The sequence below is a fragment of the Fulmarus glacialis genome, unplaced genomic scaffold (genome assembly GCF_000690835.1).
Source record: "Fulmarus glacialis isolate BGI_N327 unplaced genomic scaffold, ASM69083v1 scaffold28168, whole genome shotgun sequence".
Taxonomy (NCBI): domain Eukaryota; kingdom Metazoa; phylum Chordata; class Aves; order Procellariiformes; family Procellariidae; genus Fulmarus; species Fulmarus glacialis.
This window is the reverse complement of record NW_009228062.1, coordinates 1-24,167: the sequence shown is the minus strand read 5'-3', so window position 1 is coordinate 24,167 and position 24,167 is coordinate 1. Positions and strand designations below refer to the sequence as shown.

At 51.0% G+C, this 24,167-nt stretch overlaps 1 protein-coding gene across 1 annotated transcript; it reads right to left on the bottom strand.

Moving 5' to 3' along the window:
• Window positions 1-2,615: 2,615 nt before the first annotated feature.
• On the bottom strand, window positions 2,616-17,942 carry LOC104080848 (ADAMTS-like protein 2; the record flags this gene model as incomplete). The annotated part of the gene is made up of 17 exons (XM_009583375.1): window positions 2,616-3,114; window positions 3,238-3,382; window positions 4,052-4,228; window positions 5,983-6,153; window positions 6,545-6,700; window positions 7,339-7,552; window positions 7,900-8,026; window positions 8,216-8,322; window positions 9,153-9,573; window positions 10,271-10,697; window positions 10,985-11,160; window positions 11,601-11,681; window positions 12,936-13,059; window positions 13,783-13,928; window positions 14,876-14,978; window positions 15,489-15,564; window positions 17,800-17,942. Coding segments are annotated over 17 exons (2,913 nt in total), but the record flags the coding sequence as incomplete, so codon positions are not given.
• Window positions 17,943-24,167: the final 6,225 nt, after the last annotated feature.

Here is a 24,167-nt window from a genome sequence, read left to right as displayed (position 1 = left end):
CGTTAAACCGGCCACCTCCGAACCCATCATAAGTGTCATTATTATTCTATTCTATCTCCTGAAGGGACTTGTCTAACGAGGGCTATGTACAGTACAACCTAATTTAATTACCCCAGGCTCCCCCGGCTCCCCAAGCGAGGCCTCCAGTGTCCCCACGCAGCCACCCGAGGCGATGCCCACGGCCTCCGGCACACGGAGCGATGCGCGACCACCTGCGAGCTGCTGCCTCTGGCAAATCCCACCGCTGAGCTGGGAATGGCAGCGCTCCTCGGCGACGGGAAGGCAAAGAAAGGAAGATCCGGATCGTCCTGTTCCCCTTGTACTGCGTTAGTTGCCGCTAGCAGATAGCTTTTGTGTTTGAGTGTAAGATAGGACACCGTCCCCCACCCACTTCCATCTTTGCACATGCTGAAGAAGTTCAAGACATGAATTTAGATCACCGCCGGGGGAGGCAAAGTTGCTCGCAAAACCACTCGCCCACACAAACGGGCACAGGCTGATTCTTCTGCGGCCGAAGCCCCCACCTCTTCTACTCTTCACAAGCTTTCTTAGGAGAGATTTTAACTTGGACCCATAAAAATGGCGAGATTTTACTTATGGGAAGAATTGCATCCCTAAAAAACTGCAGTTTTGGTCACCTTGAGCTTTCAAAGCCTTACCCAGCCCACCCCGACAGCTCCGGACTGTTGGCTTTAGGATGGCCTTTGCTTTCGACAGCAACAGCAGAGACCACCGGGTCACACCTTCTCCTTTGCGGGGCCCACAACCTCCCATGGGAGAGCGATGTTCAGGTGATTGGGGTCCCCCCCCTTCTACTTTTGGAAGAAGAGGGTGCAAGACCTGAACCTGGGTTCACCAGCCCTGAGGCTGGTAATGACAGCCAGTGACTCTGCCTTTCTGCAAAAATGAATGTGGGAAAGTTCATTCTTCCTCCATAAATCAAATTAGGTGAAAAATTACTAAAAGGACATCTCCATCATTCACGGGCACTTCCATAGCAACCGGTGCAGGACCGCTCGGCTGAGCGCTTCCCATTCATGGCAGGGAGGAGGGACCCGGACAGCAACGATCCCCGCAGCCATGCGGATGCTGTTGGAGGCAATGGCAGGAAACACTCGCCATGCCTTTGCAATATAGGCTACAACTGCTCAGCAATGTGAGTGGTTTTTTGGTTTTTTTCACCACCGTAATTTAGAAATCATCCTGCTCCTCACAGGATTTGGACTTAACCTCCCCGTTCATGCACAGAAAAAGTAGGTCTCAGCGTGGAGGTGCACTCTACGTGAGCCGCGGATGTCTACGTTATCAGTCAAAAGGCTAATTTACACTTTGGACCTGCTCATGCCTTGGCACCTCTGCTCAAACTACCCAAAGAAAAGGCGCCAGATGAACACCAAGTGTGGCGACGGTCCTTGTAACCAAACACCTTGCCCCAGCCCATGTTTTACAGTCTTTTGAGCACACATTGTGCACCATTTCCCCATCTCTGGCCCAGAAAGACATTGCGTTTCCATTATCCTGAGACTCTGTCTAGCTGCATCTCTTTTAGAGAGTCTCCTTCCATTCTCCAAATAGTGGTAGCAGGTCTTTGAATGTCCTCGCACGTTAAGGGCAGGCAGATGAAAGTTAGCAGCAGCAAAGCGCTCTGGATCCCACTAGCCAATAGTCCATAGCTCCTACTGCTTCCCATCCAGCCAGTGCTCCTCCCTGAAAATATAGTCTGTACCGGGAAAAAAATCTTGGCTAACTCAGTAAATCCCATCCTTTCCCACTAGAGCATCTGCTCAGCTAGGACTCCATCCTGCTGGGAGCTACGAGAAGTTATTATATCCCGGCGTGACCTGTGGGCTGCTGCCCGATGGCCCTGTGATGCCGTCCCCTCGAAGGGCGCAGGGCCGGCGCGTGGGCACAGCAGCTCCTGGCATCCAATTCTACCTCTTGGCACACAGCAAGGCTTCCCACCGCAACGGTGCCGGGCCATGACCTCCGGAGGGTGGGAATAACACAGGGGGCTTTTGCTTCTGTGGTGAAAGGAAGGCAACCGCCTTGTCATCTTCATCACATGCAAATTAAGCGTGACCTGTCGCCTGCTAACGAGGTGCCAAGGCTGGCAAGGCAGTTCCAGAGTAGCTGGATGGCCAAGATGAGGGTTATCCTCACGGCCAACGCAACACCCTGGGCCTGGCACAGCTACAGAGAAACGGGTGAGTCTGAAAGGGCTGGAAACGTGGGAGATGCAACTGGGGGTTTTAAGGTTTTGGAGATAGTGGAGGAACAGGACGGGGTAGGGGCAGGAATTCCAGATTTTTTCCACTTTAGGTTCCTCCTGTTATTATTCTGTCTTTGTTGCTCAGCTATGGGTCCAAATACAATGTCAGAAATAAATGAGGACTTTGAAATACAAAACAGGAGTGGTTTCTGTCCTTCGGCAGGCAACACAAAATGGGGTTTACCTGGTGCTGCTTGGAAGCTGTACTGGCGCAAGGATTTTTCCTCCCCACCCTTCCTGCTCCTGCTTTCCTTCCTCTTGTGTCCCTCTTCCTAGGTACATGCATCCCAAAACCACAGTGTTACAGTTTAGCTCTTTATTGTGACACAGAATTTTTCAGTGTGTTTTGGAAATTGCCCTTGTAGTTAGAAGAATCTGCAGGGCAGACCAGAGAGATGGCTGCTGTTGTCTGTGCCCTGCTGCGGGCTGGCCTCCGCGCCCCACCGCCTCCAACTAGAGCTCTTCAGAGATGATGACAGCAGGGACAGGCTTTCCCAACTCACTTCTCAGTAGCTTTCTAGGAACTGATGGTTTATCTTGTGTAAGGTCCTCTTGGTGGAGAGGGAACGGTGATGACTAAGTCCTAGGAATCCTTCCTCACTGAGCAGGCTGGTCTACAGGGACTGGGTCCACAGCCAAACCAAGTGGGGTGGCTTCAAGTGGTAAAGTCTGGCTCAAGGGGGATCTTGCCCCTGAACTTGGAAGGGAAGTACGGCCTGGCAGCAGTCAGGGTGACTTGAGCCGACACGACCGGCAGCAAGCCTTCCTGTAGTACCAGTGAGAGCACAGCTTCACCTTCAGCACCAGCACGCAGTTGGCTGTCGCTTTGTCTTCACAGTCTTCTTCTGGGGAGCAGAAGCATCCACAGAAGGGGTTAAAAAGGAGCTAGATGTGCTTCCTCAGCACAGAGCTGGACAGAAGAAAGGGCTCCCGAAGGCTCCTCTCCCTCCCTGCCCTGCCGGACTTACCTGGTGCCTCTGTGGGGCACAGCTGGAGTTGGCAGGTCTGCCTGGCTTCTGGTTTGGAAGTGGGGTCACAGCCCTGAGCCAGCGCTTCCCCCTGGTAACACTTCACCTCACGCAGTCGCACACCAGCACCACACGTCTTGCTGCACTGTCGGGATCGAGAGAGAGGAAAGGGATCGTGAGAGGCATTTTTTTATTTTTCTATAGTTCCCAAGTTCTTTCGTCCAGTGAGGCCTCCCGGTCCCTGCTTTGGAGACTGTTCTTGAGGAGGTTTGGGTGAAATCCCACACTGATCTCAAAGTTATGCTCCCCTTTCGTTGCTGGAGGAGAGCCTCCCTGAGCCAGGGTTGAGGCAGAGCAAGGGAGTGTGTTTTCATCTCCTTAATGCAATGCATAATTGTTTTTGTTTTGAGTGTTGATGCTGCGGTAGAAGATGGAGAAAATGGCTGCTGCAAGCCAGGCGCAGCTTTCCCCGTCCTCCCATTCCCTAAACGCTCACCAGTTAAAATCAAGGGAAAGAAAGGAAAGACAGAACATTGTCTCCTGGCAGAGGAGGAGACATGGCTGTATTGCCTGCAGTGCAGTACATGCTCTTGCTTGAGGCAATAATCCACATGTTCTAAGGTTTTCCCCAGCTCCCATGTGCCAGTCCCTCCACCTGCTGCCTGGTCTGCAGAAGAGCAGAGCTCACGGTCCCATCCAGACCTAACAGAACCCTCGGCAGAACAGACTGCTAGAAATCCTCCGTGCAGGTCATGCTCCACCAACCAGGGTTATGAGGTCTCCTCTCCCTCTTCCCCACCACCCCGAGCCCTACCTGAGACCAGGAGGTAGTGAACCACGTTGAACATGGCCTCTTGAAACAGGCAGCTTGCTCCTCAGGTTTCTGAGAGGTCTCACAGCGCTTCTCGGGGTATTCCCTGTACACACCGTTCTCCAGGCCCGCACACAAGACAACCCGGGTCTTCATCCCTCGCCCACAGCTGGCATCACACTGGGAAAGAGAACACAACAGCCAGGTAACAAATGATGCTCATCAGCTGTAGAGCTTCAAGTAAGATGGTACCCTGCTCAGAAGCAAGGTGCTTAATGCGTGTGCTAACACCAGTCGAACAGAGGTACTGCTGCCCAGGTCACAGGAGCAATGAGTGTCTGCAAAGGAGCTGAATTTCTTAGGGAGCGAGGACAGGAGCTGGTAACTAGCGTTTAGCCAGCACTGGGGATGCTGAATTCACCTTGGCTGGCCTTGAGAGCAGCTACCACAAGGGACCTGGAGCAGCCAAGGTAAGACTGCAAGAGGCTGTTTCTGTCTTATTTTATGTCTATCTATGTTTTCAAAAACCGTGTAGCCTATTCGTGTAGCAACCTACATCTTGGAGTACTGACAAGCTTTGCATGGGCCCAAGGGGCCCAAACTGGTGCACTGCAGGTGCTTTGCATGGACGAGTACTGCTGAGCCCAAAGCTATGCAGGCTTAGCTGGGAGCTCTCAGTCTCTCAGGACACCACCAAGAGAAGCAGCAGGAGGCAAGATCTGATTCTAGCTTAGTTCTGCTCCCTGATGCCCATGGAGGCAGTTGCCAGTTTGAGGTTTTACTGCTTTATGCTCCTCTTCACCACCGCAGGGCCAGCACAGCTGGCTTGCATCCGCCCTTAGTCATCCTGCAAACTCAGAACTGATCAGCCGAGAGAACACAGAAAAGGCAAAGAAGCTGGCACACGCAAAGGTGGGGAGCTCAGCTGGTCCTTCAGAGTTTAGGTGAGTTTAATAGCCTGGACACAGCTGAAAAATTGCGCTGTAGCATTGTGTGTGACCCACACCGTAGGCCAGAGCAGGACAGGGTTACGGGACTGCCATAGCTCCCTAGGTTTAACCAGTTTGTGCTCGTTACCAGTGCTGGAGGGAGACCAGCTGAATGTAGTCAACAGCTACAAAGGGTAGCAAAATGAGAACAGAGGTTTAGCTATGGTTGGAGGGAGAGGGCTTGGCCGCTTGGTTTCCTAGAAATATTCTTCCTTAGTGCTTTGTGAATCCCTATTTTGCTCAAGACTTTAAAGACAAAGCGCAAACCCCACAACTGACTCAATGTGTTCCTTCTGGGTGCTCTGGGCCTCGGACCAGCTTGTAACAGGAAGCCCAGAGCCCCTAGGCCTTGAGCAACAGAGGGGGAGTAAGTAGACTGGCAGAGACCGATTGCTTGGTAGAACGGGGCGCCTGGACCACATTCACTGGACTACAAGTCCTGAGGCAAGTACAGAGTCATGGCCTGGATGTGACTTCCAGGGCAGGGATCTGGGCTGTGGTTCAGGTTTACCTCTGGCTATTATTTATCAGAGATGAAGCTGGTTTTGTTGGGGCTTTCTCTTTAGTGGTGGGACCAAAATCTTGGGGGGCTGAGTGCAGGTTCTGGACAAAGAGCTCTGCTGAGGTGTCTGCAACTGCCAGCTGGGAGCCAGAGGTGGGAGAGGATGGTTTCCTTAGAACACTGCTGCCCTCCAATGGAGGTCCCTGGGAAGGCAGCAAATGCCACAAACTGTGGGGTGGCGTTTAGGGTATGGTGGGGGACAAGCTGGGGTATTTATTGCTCCTTCCCTCTCTCTGGAAGAAGCTAGGATGAGGGTACAGCTCCTCGGTTGGAGGTTGCACCATACAACCTTGCTCTGCCAAGGGAGCCAGGCTCCCACCATCTCCTGTGCGATATGGGGTGGGAAAGGAGGGCTGAGGACACGGTGGTGGGCTCGGCTTTACCTGGTCCCACTCCTGCTCCACCCAGTGTGCAGGGCAGTTTTTGTCTCCACACGGATGGACAGCCAGGGGCTTGGTGTCTGGGTCACACTGCGAGTCGGAGATCACTTTGCCCTCCAGGTTGCGACATGCGATGAAGCGACTCATGCGTCCCTCACCACATGAACCTGAGCACTTGGAGGAATAAAGGGCATTTAGACACATCAGAAAGCAGGAAGGTGGAGGAGTTAGGGTCAGTGGTGCCAGGAGACCTGAGTCCAGAGCCTAGCCCTGCCACTGGGACTGTGGCACTGGATCCCAAGGGTCTTTAGAGGTACATCTAGTCAGGGGCTTCCATTCTCCAGGTGCCGTGAGCTCCCCAGATTATTGAATGGAGCTCACCTCACAGCTGATGAAAATTTACAGCGCGGAGAGGCAAAAATACAGATTATTCTAGTTTCTTTAGCTTAGCCTCTGCCAGAAGAAAGCCAAAAGAGAGCAGCAGTATGACTGCCCACCTGCTCCCTCCCATCAGCCCTGCACCCCTGGCATCGGGTTCAAGGAGAAGCAGACCCTCCGGACTCACCGGGCCCCAATCCGAAGCAGTCCAGCGGCGGTCGCAGGGTGGGCCTGTGCACGCCTTCTCGCTGCTGGGTTTCCGGGACTCGTCGCAGAGGGGTGTTTCCACCGAGCAGCGCACCTCCCGCTTCATCGTGCCCTGCGTGCCACACCGGGCCGAGCACTGCAATGGCCATACAGAGTCAGCCCCGCGGCTCAGAAGCAGAGAACAAGGGGGATGAGCAAAGGCAAGGGAGACAGCTATGCCTTCTCCCGTTTTCCTCCTGCTGCACTAGGGGAGAGGGCAAGGGGCCCAGCAGGGACACAAAAAGGTGAGTCCATCTCTATCTCTGCTACTTAATTACTTTGGGTCCTAGAGCTCCAACACTCCAAGATGCTGAGGCCTGGACTGCTATTCTGTGGAGTGGCAGCTCCACTGTCCCAGTCCCAAGCAGACTGTGGGAAGTCAACCAATCAAAGGGATTTTGACTGGGTTTTAGCTCCTCTATGTCTCCATACTGTTTCCCCATCTGCCCTTATTTAAATCCTTGGAAAGAGGGAGGCAAAGCCTCTTGCTGACAGAGCTTTCACTTGGTCAACATCCTGCTTAAGAAGTGACGGTAGAAAAAATGTTTTGGAATGGCCTTTGTTCGCTGGGCAGTGCCAGAACAGGGGAGCGGTGGGTAAAGGCAGTCCTTGTTTCCCCAGGATGCAGTTGGCCAGGGGCTTCCTCAGCACCCAACACATGCCAGCCACCTTCTTCCAGGCCCCAGCCCAGCCCCGGCTGCTTACCTCTGGGAGCAAAGCTCCCCTGCTCCCTACCTCGGACCACTCAGAGAGCTCCCACTGGGGCCCACAGGCCTTGTTCTTGCAGGCTTTCCTCTCCATGGGTCTGGCCAGCCCAGCTGACTCACAGAGGTCATCATAAACGGAGCTGTCAAAGCCTGGAGCCAGCATCTTCCAGCAGCGCACAGTGCGGTACTGATAGCCCTCACCACAGGTTCTGGAGCATTCGCTCCACCGGCTGATCTCCCACCTCCACGAGCAGTCCCCAGGAGAGAAAGCACAAAGGAAAACCCAGGTAAGGGGGACAAGGGACACGGGGTGGCAGGGGAGTACCCGCGTGCCTGGGACTCCCTCACCCAGTAGCTGCTGCTATGAATCTGCTCATCACATAGATGTCTGTGTTGGTCTTGAAAGCCAACTTTGTCCTTAGCAGGCAATTTAGGCAGCAAAATCTTTCACTCTTTTTGCTTACAAGGCGATACGAGGGCTTAGCTGTTGAAGCGTATCTTCCAGCCCAGAAATGGCTGTATACTTTGAGCAGAAAATGATCCTTACAAAGATATGTTGTCCCCATGGACAGCTGTCACTTCCACTCACCTAGGCTGGCAATCTCTCCCTGTGCAAAATTCATGAGTAGGTTCTGGTCGGGTTAGGGCATCACAGTAAGTTTCATCCACTTCCACTCCGTCGTACCGGACACACATCGCATAGGAGGTGCTGATACCTGCTGGGCAATCAAGACCCTCTCTTGGTCAGGCTCCATCAGATCCAAAAGCCTCCTCCCACCATGATTAAATTACTGGAGTGCTCACTGCATCTCAAACTCTACCTGCCATTTTAAAAAATACCAGTACTCTCTCTATCAACAGCCAAACAGGACCTCACATGATCAGTCACCTGAAGCCAAACCTACCTGAAGTGCACGTGGAGCTGCAGGGAGCATAAGCTGAGACTTTCCACCGATACATGTCAGCCAAGCTAATGTCGTCATGGCCCACAGAGCTCACATCAAACTCATTGCTGTGGAAAAAGGAGGTGGCATGAGCTAAAGATGAAAAATTGCTGCAAACATAAAATATTGTGAATTTCCTCCTCACTGTCTTTGAAGATGGGAAGAAAGCCAGTGTTCCCGCTCTCCATCTCCCCCACCTTGGGCAAGATGGACCACTGATGCGTAAAGCCTTGATCCACCTCCTGAATTCAAGTAGCAAGGCTGTGAAAAGCCATGGATCAACATCCTCTGAGAGGAGGCACCATTCATAGTGAGATTTGTCTGTAATGGTTTTTCGAACATGCGGGTGCCCTAAGCTTCCGTTCACGCTATCACCTCGAGAGGTATGACGCTAGGTTGGAAAGGGGAGCTCAGGCAAGGTCCCTCTTGTTATATAATGTGGTGGGAGAGTTCACACACGGCTTGTCAGAAATGTTTAAAAGTTGGCCCTCGTTTTCCTGCCAAATGTTTATTGAAGTTACAGAGGCATGTGTGCCCAGAAGAATGGGACAGAAGGGGTGTGATGTGCTGGTAAATGTGTGTATGTGATGTGCTATAGACCCCCGGCCTTCTTTACAATCACTTTAGTGTTGGTCCCCCAGGTTCTTCAGAACCCATTTAAATGGATCCCTTAGAGGCAGGGGCGGGAGCGAAATACATTCTGGGAAGCCTGTGTCAGGCTAGTTGTGCCAATCAGTCTCTGGAGGACACACCATTGGTCAAGCATCTACAGCAGCTGCATGGATAGACATTGGAGAATGGGGACATCAAAGACAGCAGTGAGCCTACCAGAGGATTGACTTGACCCTCCCTCCCCAGCTAACCATGCTCCTGTTTTGCCCAGGAAATCAAGTGCCACCTTTCAGTGCCAGGGGCTTGCAGAGGCTCTGCCTGGCTGATGTCCACGGTTGGGGTGGCACCTAGCAGAGGGCTCTCCAGAGATGCCATCATGCTGTAGTTGGCTGCTTCCCCCTGACTCCCAGCAAATGCCTCCACCTTCAAGTCCTCCAGTGAGTTCTTACGGGCCGGCGCTTTGTGGAGGCCCTGTGGCCACCGGGCAGCCGTCTCGGTCCATAGTCCTGCTGTGGAGTTCCTCGGGGCCAGCCTGGCTGCCAGGTGCTGCAGCTCCCTACAGAAGGCAGTGTTGTGCGGGTCTCGGTGACACAGCCGCCTGAAGAGACGAAGCCTGGAGGATGCTATCTGGCTGTTCTCCGAGAGCTCGGATCTCCTCATGCTGTAGGGTACAGCTGTGCTGATGGAAATCTGATTGAACCTGAGAGCTGGAGGAAAAACACAGGGATGCTTTAATTATCTTGGATAGCTTATACTTCTCTGATTGAACCTGAGAGCTGGAGGAAAAATACAGGGATGCTTTAATTATCTTGGATGGCTTATACTTAAGCATGTGGTACCTAACAAGGCAAAAACCATTGAGTTTGGCTTCAAAATCATAAATTGCCACCAGGGTGCACCAATAGGCCTTAATTGCCCTGACCAACCTCACACACACTCTGCCCATTGCTCAGGAGCTCCATTTAAGCTCATGCCTGGGCCTTCAGACCTGGCCTGAGCCTTCAGACCTGGCCTGAGCAATGCTGCAGGCGTACTTTGTCCGTGAATTGTTGTTTGGCTTTCCCAGATTGACCTCAGATTTGACTTGTCACCTTGTTTTCACCTGATCACTGGGCAGTTGCTAGGACCTCTTGCTATCACTGTCCTGCTTGCCATCTCAGATGCCATGGGACTGCCCTGCCTGACAGGGCACTGCTTGATCTGTATTGTGGCCACCCTCTCCCAGCTCCCCTTCCCTTATGGACCTTCTGGCCCTTGCTCTTCCCTGACAGTCTCTACCCTGCTATTAATCATCTTTCCCTCCTGTCTGCCCTGATGGTAAAGCCACCTTAGATTTCAAGACCAATATGGGATGTCCGCTTTCAATGAATAAAATGGGAAAGAAGGAAAAACAAAGCAACCAACCCAACTCTGTTTCTCCACCAATTGCTGCTGCTTCCTCCTCCTCTTCCTCTCCTGCCGTGTTTGCATGGTAGACCTGTCTTATCTGGAAGTCATATTTCTCCTTCTCTTCACCTTGTTCCCAGCCCCAGTCCCGAGTCTGACTGGTGGAGTTGGTCTGGATGAAGTGCGGGTGACCAAAGCCTAAATCTTCATGCCCTTCTCTTAGAGGAAGCTGTTCACTGGTGTCATCTGGTGACAGGGAGAGCCATGTGGCATTGAAGTCCTGGGCAGCTCTGGAGTTGGCTGGAATGGGATGGTTCTGGCTGGTCTCTGGTCGGTGACGATAGAGAGGTCTGTCTACAGCAGGGCTTGCAGTTCGGAGAGGTGGTGTCCGTGGTACAGTGTAGTCATAAGTTATGTGTGGCATTTTCCCATTAAAGTTATAGTACTGGAGGAAACAGGGAAAGAAAACAAAACCGCTTGTATTTTAAGGACATGTATTTCCCAGAGACCTCTTCTAGCCACATCCATTTTGTGATGGATGTTAAGAGAAGATAGTATCCTCATAAATGCAAGAGGAACCTCCGCCCCACCCCCAGACAGTATCTGGCTTCCTCAGCCACCTACACACTCAGGTTTGGCTTGGGAACCAGGTTAATATTCCCTTTGTCTGAGGGAGGCTCACAATTTTGGGACCGGCAAGACAGGAAAGCCTAAAACTAGCTCCTCACATACCATGGCGTTAAGAGACTGGTTAGTGGGCCCGTGAGCTATAATATACTCCAGCCCATCTGAGTTCAGGCTCGAGGGCCGCCGGTACTTGAAGATCGTGCCAGCTACCCTGAAGTTCTGGGGGTTGTCAATGGCGGAGTTGCCGTTGAAGAAGAAATGCCCGGATTCATCTGCAAGTGCTTCAAAGAGAGAGAAAAGGGACAAATGTGATACTCTGTGCAGAACACCGGGGCTGCACTGGCACTGAGGAGAGCAAACAGCTCATGACCGAGAAAAGCCCCATAGAAAAAGAACCGCAGGCCCTCCAGCATTCATCTTCCGCATCAGGTCAGATCAGCGGTGTTCAATGCCTGCTGCTTTCATTTCCCGCTCCAACAAGAGCACAAATGTCTTCACAACAGGGTCTGCCCATAGCAAGCTTGGTTTCCAAATGTCCCTCCTGCTGCTGGAGATGTGGTAGCCTTGGTTTATGGAGAGATGAAGTGCCCCTGTGCTCTTCAGAGGAGGAAATGCTCACAGATAGCTCTCTCACAGCAGAGATGGGAGTGCACAGAGCCCTCCTCCCACCTCAGAGGCAGCTGAACTGGGACCTCCATGTCCATCCGGCTCCTCTGCTTACCTAGGATGTTTTCCGTTTTCCTACGCTCAATGATGAGGATGTCCGTGGCACCGGCAGGGATGTTGGTGATGAACACGTAACCTGAGGAACAGAACAGAGCGTGAGGAAAGCCCAAGGACAGAATAAAAAGGTCTAGGTAGGAAAAGTAGCTCATGGGGTAAGTGTGTATGTAGGAGGGCAGCACTGCCCTTCAGGGGCAGGACGCTAAGGACATAAATGCACGTTGCGCCAGTCTGTGAGCTCTAATCCCAGGTCCCCTCTGAAGTCCCATTACAGGTCACCATTACAGGTCTCTAAGGCTCAGTCTGAGCACTGCTGGGTTTGGAGTCAGGAAGGAACTGCACAAGCATAACAGTCTGGCTTTAGGTGTGTGAATGAATGTGCTCTCACCCTCTTTCTGGCAAGAGCACAGAAAAAGCTTACTAGTGATCAGGGCTGACGCTGAACAGAGGATGGAAAAGACCACAGGTGCCCTCAGCTCCTGACTCAATAGAATTTGTCTCAGGAGTATCACAAAAATTGACCTTTAAAGGGAGAGGAAATAAGAAGGCTCTTAAATTATGCGGTTTGGCAGCTTGTCTTTCCTGCTAGAAATGCAGGTCTTCTCCATTCTGTAAGATTTTATAAGGACTGGAATGGGAGGCCAAAACTGTATCTGTACTGCTAAAGGGGTTAGCACCACTACCCCTGCTCTGGAAAGTGGCCTGAGTGCTTTTCTAGTCTGTAGAGAGCGAGGCAGACTAGTGAAACAACAACAATGTGATGTTCCAAAGCATCCTCAAACCACCGTTAATTAATTACTAATGAGCATACCACAGTCGATTCCTTCTGTGGGTGGAGGAATGGGCCATGAGGTTGCAAGGGATGAATCTCAGCCCAGTTTCAGAGGGACTGTCCCTCAGTTGTGCCAGCCATAGGATTGGGGAAAGCAGGAGAATAAATGCAGGCTGAAACAAACGCTGTGACCCTCATCATAGGAGCTTAAGTTTCAAATGAACACATAGCAGAAATAAAAGAAGATTCATTGATCTCTTCACATTATCTGAGGTGGGCAAGATGCCAAAATCAATAGAAACAAATAGATCCCCAGCTGCTTCTATTGTAAAGAGGTGAAGGGAAACCTTACCAGCCTAATATACAGCACATCAAACCAATTTCCTCTGATGATTAAGTGAAAAGGACAAAAGACAGGCATTTAAGCAGGGGTGGCACTCTTCAGCTCTTTCCACCAAGCAGCTAGGAAACTCCTACTCGCATTCAAGCCAGTCACCCTTCATGCCAGCTGGTGGTAAGAAGTAGCAGGTGAAGTCTCCGGACTGTGGTAGCAGGGAGTACCTATCTGTGAGATTGCCTTTCGGAAGCTGCCCGAGACACGGTGGCAAGTGCTGCCGTCCCCTCCACACACCCTGCATCTGTCCATCGTCCGGGGTGAGTACAGGCTCCCATCGCACCCAACTGGCTGCAAAGAATAAAACAAGAGAGGGTCAGCTTACCTCCACAGGTCAGGGTCTTTTCAAGGAAATGCTACCATGCTCTTTTGGTGAGGTTCTGGGGGGGAGTGTAGGTTAGTTTGGAGTGGAGTAATGAATGAATCCAACAGCAGCAGAAATTCATGTGTGTAACCTGTGACCATCTACGTTGTGCCCCTGAACCTGGGGCAAGGGCTTGTGCGTGTAGGTGAATGGAGTAAGACTTGGCTAAGCTGTTTTGGTTCCTTCTGCCTCTGTATTTAGGCCAATCCTTCTCACTGAAATAATGATATACATGATCACCCTCCAGGGGATGCTGCATCAACTGCAGACCTTTCTGAGGCTGTAAGGCACCTCTCTGTAACACTATATACAACCACCCTTCATCCTTGCCCTATGAGGTGAAAAATCAAATGGAAGATTTTTTTTTTTTTTTTTAATTGGATGACTGTGTAAACAAACCTGCAACTGTAGTCTTCTCTGTGCTGGGAAGAAAGTGCTGTCACTCAGTGGGAACATGTGGATGTATATAATTCCTTTTGTGTGAACCTCTCTGCTCTCCTCTAGCCCATAGGCGTTCAAGAGTGAATGTAATTACTCCACGCCAGGCCTCAGTTGCAATTCCCTGCTGGGACCCCTGGCCTTACGATGACCAGGAGGTCCAGCCATGCACTTACTCCCAATTTCTGTACTACTTCCTCCCAGAGCCTCACCTCACACTTCCCATTGATGCAGACCCCTTGATAGGTCCTGTCCTTGCAGGAGGTACCATCCTGTGCCCGGGCCATCAGCTGCCTCTCTCCACTCTGGGTGGTGCATTGGAGGTCGCATGGCTTGTTGGAGATACTGGTGTAGTCATCTGAAGGGACAGAGGCAGAAAGTCACCAGGCAGATCAAGGTGCTCAGAGACGGGCAGCGAAGAAGGGGACTTTCCTCTTATCCATACTGATGGCTTGATGACACCTTGGCTGTTCTTGCTGCTTGAGATGAGACCTCAAGGCTACAGATTTTGTAATAGTAAAGGGGTCATGGTATGAGGCTGCAGCTGGGGACCATGCCTAGCAGAAATGCTTCTTGCTGGCAAACCCTCTTCCTTGCCATACCCTCTCCCCTTTGCAGTGCCATCCCCTGTGCCAGACATGGGAATCTGTATCAGCAGATCCCAGCCCACACATAAATACACAAGAGCAGGCAAGACCTGTAAGAGAGGCACCGACTGTGCGGAGCTGTGGCCAGCAGATGCAGATGTTCTATGTCCCCCTGGCAGCTAATGGAAAGAGAAAAACAAGTGGGTCCAGAAAGAGGGTAATATCTCAGGTGAGCTAAAGCTGGGCCTCAAGGGCCACCTGGAAACCCATGTGAAGCAATTTGTCTCGCCTGTACAGGAAACTGATGGGCATCCTGCTCAGAACAACCCACCACCAACCCAGTGGGAAGCATGCTGGGTGACAGAGGCAGCCAAAATGGTAGAAGGCACAAAGAGCGTGAACACCCACTCTGCCAAGATGACTGCTGGTTAGCCAAGACAACTCAGAGAAGCCTGTGTCCTGTCTGCCCACCAGTGCTTGCTGATGTAGGATCCAAAACGGGAGCAATGTGGTGAGAGAGGAGGCCTGGCTGGGGAGAGTGGTTCTGTGAAGAGACAGGGAACGATTTCTCCAAAGCAGGGAGCACAGGGAAGCACTTCCAGACCAGCCAGGAACATCCATCCCTTGTCCCCTGGGACCTTCCCCTTCTCCTGTGTCTGAGAAGGTCCTGTGGGTGTTTTCTCACCCTGATCTTTTGCGTGAAGCTATGAAAACCCACCTGGATAGAGAGGCATCCAGTGGTAGTAGCGCTTCCCAAAGGCTTTGGCATTGAAACTGGAGCACTGCTGCTGTTTGAAGCTTGCTGTGTTGGCTGGGCAGAGCTATGGAGGGAATAAATGTCATCAAAAGCTCCCTATGTCACAGCCATGGTTGTGACAGCTGCTTGTCCCTGCTGCATCCTTGGAGGATGAAAATGCTCTGTCCACCCTGGAAGGAACCAGTGATGGACTCTGAGGTGCCGTAACACAGGCAGAAAGGCCAGGCCTCCATCGCCAAGGGCCCCTCAGACAGCTGTATTTAACAGTCCTGCAAAAATTACTTACAGCGAAGGGAAAAGCATATTGGAAAAACGTCGTCCCTCCCCCCACCCCACAACAAATATGGTTTTATATCCTTTTCCCCCACCTCTCAGTCCCAGAGAGTAGAGCCCATCTCCCACGTCTTCAAAGGCACACCGTCAACCACTCCAGGAGTGGATCGTACCCCTTGTCTGCACTCCTATGACGGACCAGTCACACCCTGAGTGCTGGTGCACTTGCAGCTCCAAATGTGACCCCCTGAGGCCCCGCATCCCCCAGTAAGGATCAGTGAATACTGGAAGTGGTTCTCACCTGCTGCTGGCACAGTTGGTAGTGCTTGGCTTGACCAACACACATGGTGCTGTTTGTTCCCTGGGGCATCTGGAGCCTGCAAAGCAGAAAGAAAATGAGCTGGAGGTCTGTGAAGTACTAAGGTATTAAGGATGACAGAGAAGTCAGGCCTGACTTAATGGGGAGAAGCAAGGCAGGCGTTTTATCCGAGCAAAGCTTTCTGGATCTAGACTAGCCAAATCTCCTCTGAAACACATTTTCAGTGCTTTTAGGTGGACTGTGATTTTAGACTACTCCTGTTTTGGGGCAGGTTGAGCAGACAGCAAGCAACCGCAGTATCACCACCACTGTGTCCCTTCACCTCTGAACTCCAAAAGGGTTAATGTGACAAAAGGACAATAGACCTTGATGATCCATCGCTCCCATGGAAGTGCCCAGGATTTGCAGTGACCAGGGGAGTCGATTTCAGGATTCACTGTGCAGTAGGCAGGGAGATGGCACCTCTCATGGGGACTGGCCACCTTAAAAGATTAGCAGGAAAGGCTTGGTGCAGATGATGGACCAAAACCACAGCAATTTCCCAACACGATGCTTCAGCTCTGGCCAGCAGGAGTTATCCAGGGGATACTGGAGTCCTTGACTGATGCAAAGGCAAAAAAATTCTTGAAAGCTGGGAAGATGTAGGGAGAATGGCTGAGACCACTGATTAAGGCAATGTGGTCTGTTTAAAGAACAGCAGCAGACAATGTGTTAACAGTGTTGGGAACCTAGGATGCACTGTGTAATGAAGAACCCCGTAGGCATATTCAAGCTGGACTGGCTAGAGGTACTGCAGAGCAATGTTTGACACCATGTAGGCAAAGCCTAAATTTGCACCAAAAGGCTTGAAAACTGCCATTCCTTTCAGTTGAAACAGAGGCTGCTGGCAGACTCAGGCAGAAATTGTTTCGTGGGCATACTTGGCTCACACTTAAGCCATTCTCCTTAAAGCTGCAGTAACCTTTTGGCTGGGCTTTACGTTGGGCTTTTTTTTTTTTTTAAATTCAGACTTGAACCCTGGAGTAAACCGCCACAGCAAAGCCCTCCCCTCCCCAGCTGTGGAGTCAAGGGTAGAACAGATGCCAAATGGAGAGAAAAATCCCTCTTCTGGCAGCAGGCAAAGGGCAGAAGGGCTGCTCAGGCTGTGCGAGGGTGTAGGACAGCCCCAGGCTCCCTCCCGCCCTCTGTTTCCCACTGCTCTCCCATGATGGCCATGGTGTGCTGGGGAGGAGGAGCAGCGGCAGAAACATTGGCAGCCCAGTTAAGCAGGGAGGCCATGTTCAGATGGAAGGTACTGCAGCACATCTGGATCCTCGCTGTGCTGCCAACCAGCCCACATAAAAGAAGTTTTCTGCTGCAGGAAGGAGAGCAGTTGGGGGCCATAGTCTGAGCTTCCTCCACTCAGGAGTGCATTCATGCAGAAGGGAAAGGGGCCGAGCGTGGAACGGGCAGTCCCATGGGCTTGCTGTGCTGCAGGATGCCGGCTCTTATTAACATCTCAGGAGCCTGGAGCAGCAGGTTAGTGAGGTGCCCGAGGAGGAGGGCTTGGTGGCAAGGTGACCCGGAGCAGACAGCGGGAGTTCAGGCAGCTGAAGTTCCCCAGCTCTCCCCACTCCCACAAACCCTGTCCAACCAATACCAGGACTGTAACAGCTGCAGGGGACAAATGTGGCTGTAGGGGACAAATGGAGATGCTGTCAGGTGACAGCCAGATAAATGACAGAGGGAAAAAGACTGGCAAGCTCTGCAGGGAATAAAGAGGGGAAATTGCTGAGACATGGCTGAGCTGGCTGCTGCCAGGAGTAAATCAAGTCCCCAGAAGGTGTCTGGGGATATGTACCCACACCCTTAGCACAGGAACTGGCTACAAATCAGGGTTAGGTTGGTCAGAGCAGCCACGGTAAGCGAGGGTTTGTGAAAGAAAAGGGAAGAGGAATAGAGCTAGTCTTCTCCAGCCCACAACCCCGCCATCTTCAAGTCTCTCGCAGACCCCAAGAGCGGACCAACCCCTTGCTCCCCATCGGATGAGCCAGGCTGAGTAAGTAACCTGTTTAGGGGGCCTGTCACCTGCCCCACTGCAGCGTGCTTCTCCCTCGTCTGCCCTCCCCACCACTGCCTGCTCACCACCTACCCCACAGGCAACAGCCGCCTTCCCTTCCGAGAGGCTGCAGAAGAGAGAAGGGACGACCATGCAAACTCAGGAGGTTTGGCCCAAAAATGCAGGTCGGGAACACCCCGTTTCCCCTCTGGTGCTTGAGGCCTGGCCAAGGGCGCAGGCTGGGACACGACTCACCTCTGTCGCAAGCAGTGCCTCTCCCGGGACATCACGCCTCCTCCGCAGGACCGGGAGCAGGTGGACCAGGAGCTCCACTCTCCCCACCACTTGGTGACTTCTTCATCCCAGGGGCCAGCTCCATCTGCTGCCTCACTACTGTCCTGACAGAAACAGAGCATGGTTAGCTGGAGAACCTGGCTCCTCACCACCCCAGGCAGAGAAGGACCTTCTGAAGGCAGCTGCCCCAGGGAGCACGTCACTAAATGGGCAGCACTGGGACAACTGTGGCAGCATCAGGCCCTTGGGGGGTCACACCAGGCTCAAGACATCTCAAAATTCAAATTTCCCTCCAAGACCAAGTTACGCATGGGAAAGAGGATGCCTCCAAGATCTCATGACGTGATGTAAAGAAGGGCTGTCAGGCTGGACATGTGTGACAGTAATGCCAGCTGCAGCCTGACCCCACAGCATCGCTCCCAGCCTGGGTCAGACAGAACCGCAGATCACAGCTCACGCTGCCCGCCTGGGTCTGACGCGTGGTCAGGAGAGAAGAGGAAGAGCTGCGGTGCTTGGCCGTGCGGAGGTCTGCCCGCAGGGAAGCTGGGGATCCGCATGTCACTTGCTGGAGCTGCATTTCAACAAATAAACTTCTCTTAGTGACTAAATGAGCTCAGATTCAAGTTTCTCACCCTCCAACCTCCATAAAAGTAATTTTCAAGAGTGCTTCAGAACCAGAGCCTCCTGCAATTGCTGTTGTCCCCTCTCCCCATGCCCACTCCGCTCCGAGGAGGATTGCTCCCTCTCCCAGCATGCCTTGCTGGGGCTGAGCCTTTAAATTTGGCAAACCTGAGCTCTTTTGGTCCCAGTGTGGTCATTCCAACAGGCTGCTGCTGACTGTGCCTCTACAATCCCCATCAGGTAAGGGATTCTGTGTTTTAGCTGTTTTTTTAACTTGCAATATTTTCCTCTTTAATGTCTGATGGCCTAAAAGCTCCCAGGAACTTTGGCAAACTAGCCTGTGCAGGAACTGATTTGCTGTTTACTGAAATACAGTTGTGAGCAGTGTTAAATGCAGCAATGAGTTTAACACAGGACAGTGACTGGAAGGGATTTATCCAGCTGAAAATGCTGACAGTGTTTCAGCATTAGTAGAAGAAAATGAATAATTTGTGTGTGTGTGAAGTCTCCTATGTCAAAGTAGGGGTTCAGGGAAGTGGTATCAGTGCTACTATTAGCAAAACATGCTGGTTTGTGGCAGTGGCTGATAGTCCTGCTGCAAAGAACCGGTCTGCAAAGCATAATTGATGGATGAGAAAGAAAACTCAGCAGGGTTTGCTCATCACTAAATGTGCTCTGTTCACTATTTTGGTTGACTGTCTCTCGGCTTTATGCTCTTTCATGGTGTAATAAAGCCAAAGCGTTCTTTATTTTGTAGCGTAATTCCTGCCTGAGAACTTGTCATTTTTATAGCATCTGCCAACAGAACATCCTCTGGGCAGAGGAGATGCAGCTGGTTTCATGCAAACGTTTTTAAGTTGTAACTTAGCGTGGTTGAAATGTACATAGTGCCTCTTCTTGGTGATAGCCAGAGCGTGTTGAAAGTAACCTACTCTGCTGCAAAACAGCACCATGTTACCTGACGCTTTACTCTCTAGTGATTACAATAGTTGATTTCGAAAACAATACCACAAAACTCTTTGCTGTACTTAGATGTTCTGGCTGGAGTTGACTTGCCTGACAGGGACCAAATGCTGTGGCCAGCAGCTGAGTTGCTCAAGAGAAAAACGAGATTTAAAAGAAACAGACAAGTTTTCAAAAATACCTTTTTCTCTTCTTCCAAATCATCATCTCAACCTATTTCCTATGAGAATTTTTGTCTGACTCTATATTATCAGACTGTAAATGGAAATGCTGACTATGTAGCTTCCACATTTACAAAGGAAAGAAACCAAAGGTCTCTTATTGTAAGGTATTTTCAGCTAAAATGTTTCCCTGACCCCTTCTGTGCTCCTCTGTGATGAGCATCTCAAGGCCTGTGGAGGAAGAGCTCTTCACAACTGTCGGGAAGGAGAACGCCAATGATTTATTTGGTGTCTGTGCTGAGAGCTCAGCGCAATACAGATTCTCCCATAGCTGGGGTAATAATCAAAGCTGGTGTCTTACCACTTCACTGAGTAGTTCCATGAGGCGCATGGACTGCCTGGAGGGAAGGCATGTGGACCAAAAGCTGCAATATTTACATAGCTTTTCCCCAGGCAGCAATAAAAATCTGTGTAGCTGTAACCTGCACGATAGTCCTGCTCCAGAGATCTTACAATCCAAACAGGTGAGACGGGGCAGAAGGGAAACGGGCGAAGGGAAGTGAAATAGCCTGTTCTACTGACCTACCCCTGGATATGAAAAAGACTTTGTGCATTTGGAGTGGTGGAAAACCGCAGGCTCCTCTTCAGGGTTACTGCTTTTGGGTGTTTTACCTGGATGTAAGGAGACTTGGCATGCGGTGGCAGAGCTGAGGTTTGGGGAAGATCAGCGTCTCTACCTTTGTGTGCCTCTTTCTTCCAGTTAGAATAGGATATATTCCTCTCTGCGCTACGACTTTCAGGAATGGCAGGAGCCCAAATGAAGATGTATTGAAGGATGCTAGTCAAAGAGACTATTTTTTAATAAAATGTGTTCCCCTATATCCATAAGCCTTGTTCCTGCTTCCTCTCTGCACTGGAGGAATCAATCACTTTTTAAGTAGATTGATTTGGCTCTCAGGTTTTCCATGACCAAGCTCCCTTGCCAGTCCTTGCCTAGGAGCATTTATTTTCTTGCGTAAGCAAGGACAATGCTGAGCTGTCCCCTTGGCCAGTGAGACTTACGGCATGACTGCATCCCAGTCCTAAGCCTGGTGATGTGGAGGGGGGAACTTCAGGTACTTTTAGAGCTGGGGCAGCTGGTTCCAATCTGCGCTGAATTTATTATATTGTCAGAAATAAATCTGCATTAACCATGACACACAAATGGTTCTTGTTTTTAATTAGAGATACTTGCATTTTCCAAATTTCCAGATAATAAATTAAGGCCTGTGGGTCAGGCTCCAGATTAGATTAGCTCCTAGCTTTAGTCTCCCAAACCCCTCAGCAAATCCCAACAGTTACCTTCTGGCTGAGAGAATCTCCCCCCCCGCCTCCTCCTTGCAGAAGGAGAAATCAAAGGGGCTTTACAACAACTCCTTTGCACTCTCCTGGTTATGGGAGATGCTGGAGCTCCTCTAACTTCTACTCTGCTGCAGAATCACAGAAACAGAGCAGGTTAGAAACACCGGAGTGGGAGATGCGCATAGGTCTAGTCTTTATAAGGCTGGCTCTGCCTGGGCTTGGGTGAGGGCTCTGCCTGGGCTTGGGTGAGGGCTCTGCCTAAAGGAGGTAAGAGGGTCAGGTACGATTCCTTAGGTGATGAGGAATATAAGGCCTACAATTTACATCTGTAGAAAAGATAGACCATGTTCCAGTTCAGCCAGGTGCTCTCTGCAAGAATTTCCCCTGAGGCGTTTGTGGCTTGGCACGCGGTGATTATACAGCTGCAGTTCTTCCTTTCTGAGGCTAACCAAGTTATTTCTGTGCCTCTGCACCTACGCTGGAGGCCATGCAACCGAGTAGGTGAGGGTTGCCCTCCTGTCCCCTTGCTGGGGGGACCAGAGTTTTGAACTCCAACCTGCAGGGAACTTTTCCAGGATAAAATACCTGTCTCCAGATTTGCCAATATCAATGACAGAAACATCAGTCTCTAAGACAGCACGACTGAAAGCTTTTTCTGTCTAAAAGAAGATCCAGCAGCTGCTTCCCCTCTCCCCCCTGCCAAGCAAAGGCTGCCACAAACAAAATGCTTCAGCCCTGCACAGAAGGGTGGGCCTGGACTGACATCCTATCGGATTTCCAGGCGGTCTTTCTGAAGAGCTGAAAGGGCTAAAATAAATTCTCCACTGACTCTCTGTCATGCTCTGGATCAGCTCTGAGCTATGCTGGGTTTCCCAGAAACCTGGGAATAACTGCAATTACTGTGTCAGTGTCCCAGTCTCCTGTGTTGCTTATTGTTGTGCCTAATTTGAAGATTCATTAGAGCCTGGGTGCTGTAAAAAAGCCGTCTGGGAAGAGAGACCACAAACATGCTTGTCTAGTTCCCTTAATAGAGGAACTTGGGGGGGAAGGCTCTCCATTGCAGCCTGGCATGCCTTAAGGGCTGGCCCACCACTGAAGGGCACAGTAGCTGTCGTAAACTGTTCTGCTCAACTGTGTCTGAGCTTATAAGACTACTAGAAACAGCAGCTGAAAATGAAATAAATTCTTCACAGACCTTTTCTGAGGCCATTAACTGCATGTCCTCTACCAAAAAATTTCCATGATCCCTTTACTTAAGGGCTTCTCTCTACAGCAAACCACACTACTTACTGAAATACTAAGTAGCTTCAGACGTCTTAGTGCCTGGAATGGACGTCAGATTATTATCTGGAAATGAATGACCATGTTCAACTCCCCTGGTTCGGGTTCCCCGTGTTATTCTCTGACTAAAGCTGTGGTGATAGACTACCACAGCCCTGGAAAAAGAACAATAGCATTTGCAATTATGCTTTGATGTTTTACAAAAGAATTGGCATTTGTGTAAAGCTATTTCTCATCCTGTCATTGTTTTATCCTATTTGGGTAAACAAGATAGTTTGTATGAGAGATTCAATGTTGGAAGCAGACACAAAACTAAATTTTCCTTAGAAAAGTTGAAACAAGGTATTTGAGAAGGACTTTTCCATGAGGGGAAGGTATCCTGAGGTAAAATGAGCAATGCAGAATAATTTTTACGGGATCAGGAAGAACACTAATCTGGGGGAAAACGGTAGCTTGCTAAAGACGTGATATTGCAGCAGATAAGTAACAGAAATCTGGACATATAATGAGGCGCAGATGAGAAGCAAATTAGAAAACCGGTGAACAGAAGCCAGTGGAGAACTATCAAGTACTGTTCATAATCCTGTCGTGACAGAAAGTTCACAGGGAAATGCTGTATGTCATTACAAAATACTTGATCCAATTAGGTCATTCCCTTCAAGTGGGATAACGCATTTATTTTGGGGCAAGATGGTAGAAAGGATGGAAATCTGTGAAGGGGAAGAAGGGAGTAACAGCCAGTGTGCATGAGAGGCATCTCTATTGTCAGGTTTTTCAGAGGCATTGAATGCAGTTAGCCCCACATAGGAAGGAATCTGCTTACCCTATCTATGGTTTGTGTAATCATGTTGTATATAGAAAATGGGACAGTAAGAGGAATGGCAGGTTAATCCCCTAATGACCATTTTGTGCGCTGTCTTGCGGCGGAGATACCAATCAATACTAGCGACCGTGTCTGCCAGGCCAACTCGCACCACGCAATCCTTTATCTCTGCGGGGATCTCCTGGAGTAAAGGAGTCCTCGGGGCAGATCTGGCAACAGTACTGGTATGCGTTTGTCCTGGGGAGGACTGAGCAGCCCTCCTCCCAGCCCCAGATGCCCTCGTCTTAGCTGCTGTACAAACACAGCTGCCGGGGGCAGGGAGAACCACGAGCAGCCAAGGCTTGTGTACACATGTTGACGGAGGAGTCCGTCCGGGTCAGTCCTAAATGAAGGACTTCACATCTGTTTAGCTTGACCCGGCTTGCTGTGCCTGAAGCTTCTCTCTGACTTAGCCTACAGGTAAAGGGTAAACAGAACAGGCAGCAGATGTGTGTGAAGGTAAAAACAAAGTGGAAATGAGATGCTTGAGCTTTAAAATTAAGACAACCCCAGAACAGGAGACACTGCTGCTCTTCAAACCTGGGTTATCTGCAGTAAAGCTGCGGTGTTTGGTCTTCTCCGTATTTAAGACAGCTCATGTGAGATGGCTTCATGCCAGCCACGGAGTCTAGGGTGTTGGGGGTGGGAAACACAACCCAAAACCCTCTTCCTTTAGTAGAGAATATTCCCTTTAGCAGCAAAGAAATCCAGCCGGGTTCCCCTCGGGGAAATGGGAGCGCCGAGGCACAATGCACGCAGTGACCCGTGAAGGCAGGGGCACAGCCGGCGCCCTGCAAAGCTGGGATTTCTGCCACAATAACGGGGGCGATTCTCCCAGGCCGGGCCTCGGGAAGGAGAAGGGGACTGGCAGAGGGGTTTCGGCGCTGCCGTGAAACAAGTGCCACGAGGAAGGCCAGCCTGAGGAGGTCCTTTGTGGCGGAGAGCAGAGATAAGGGCGGCGTGGGGCTTCGACGCCCAGACGTGCACCCCACTGTTAGCGGAGAAAGCAGCTGCCTAAACCCATGCCTGGGGTGGCGGGAGGGAGAGGGAAGAGGAAAATCTGTTTGTTTTCAGCCCTGAACTGGAGTCAACCCTCTGCT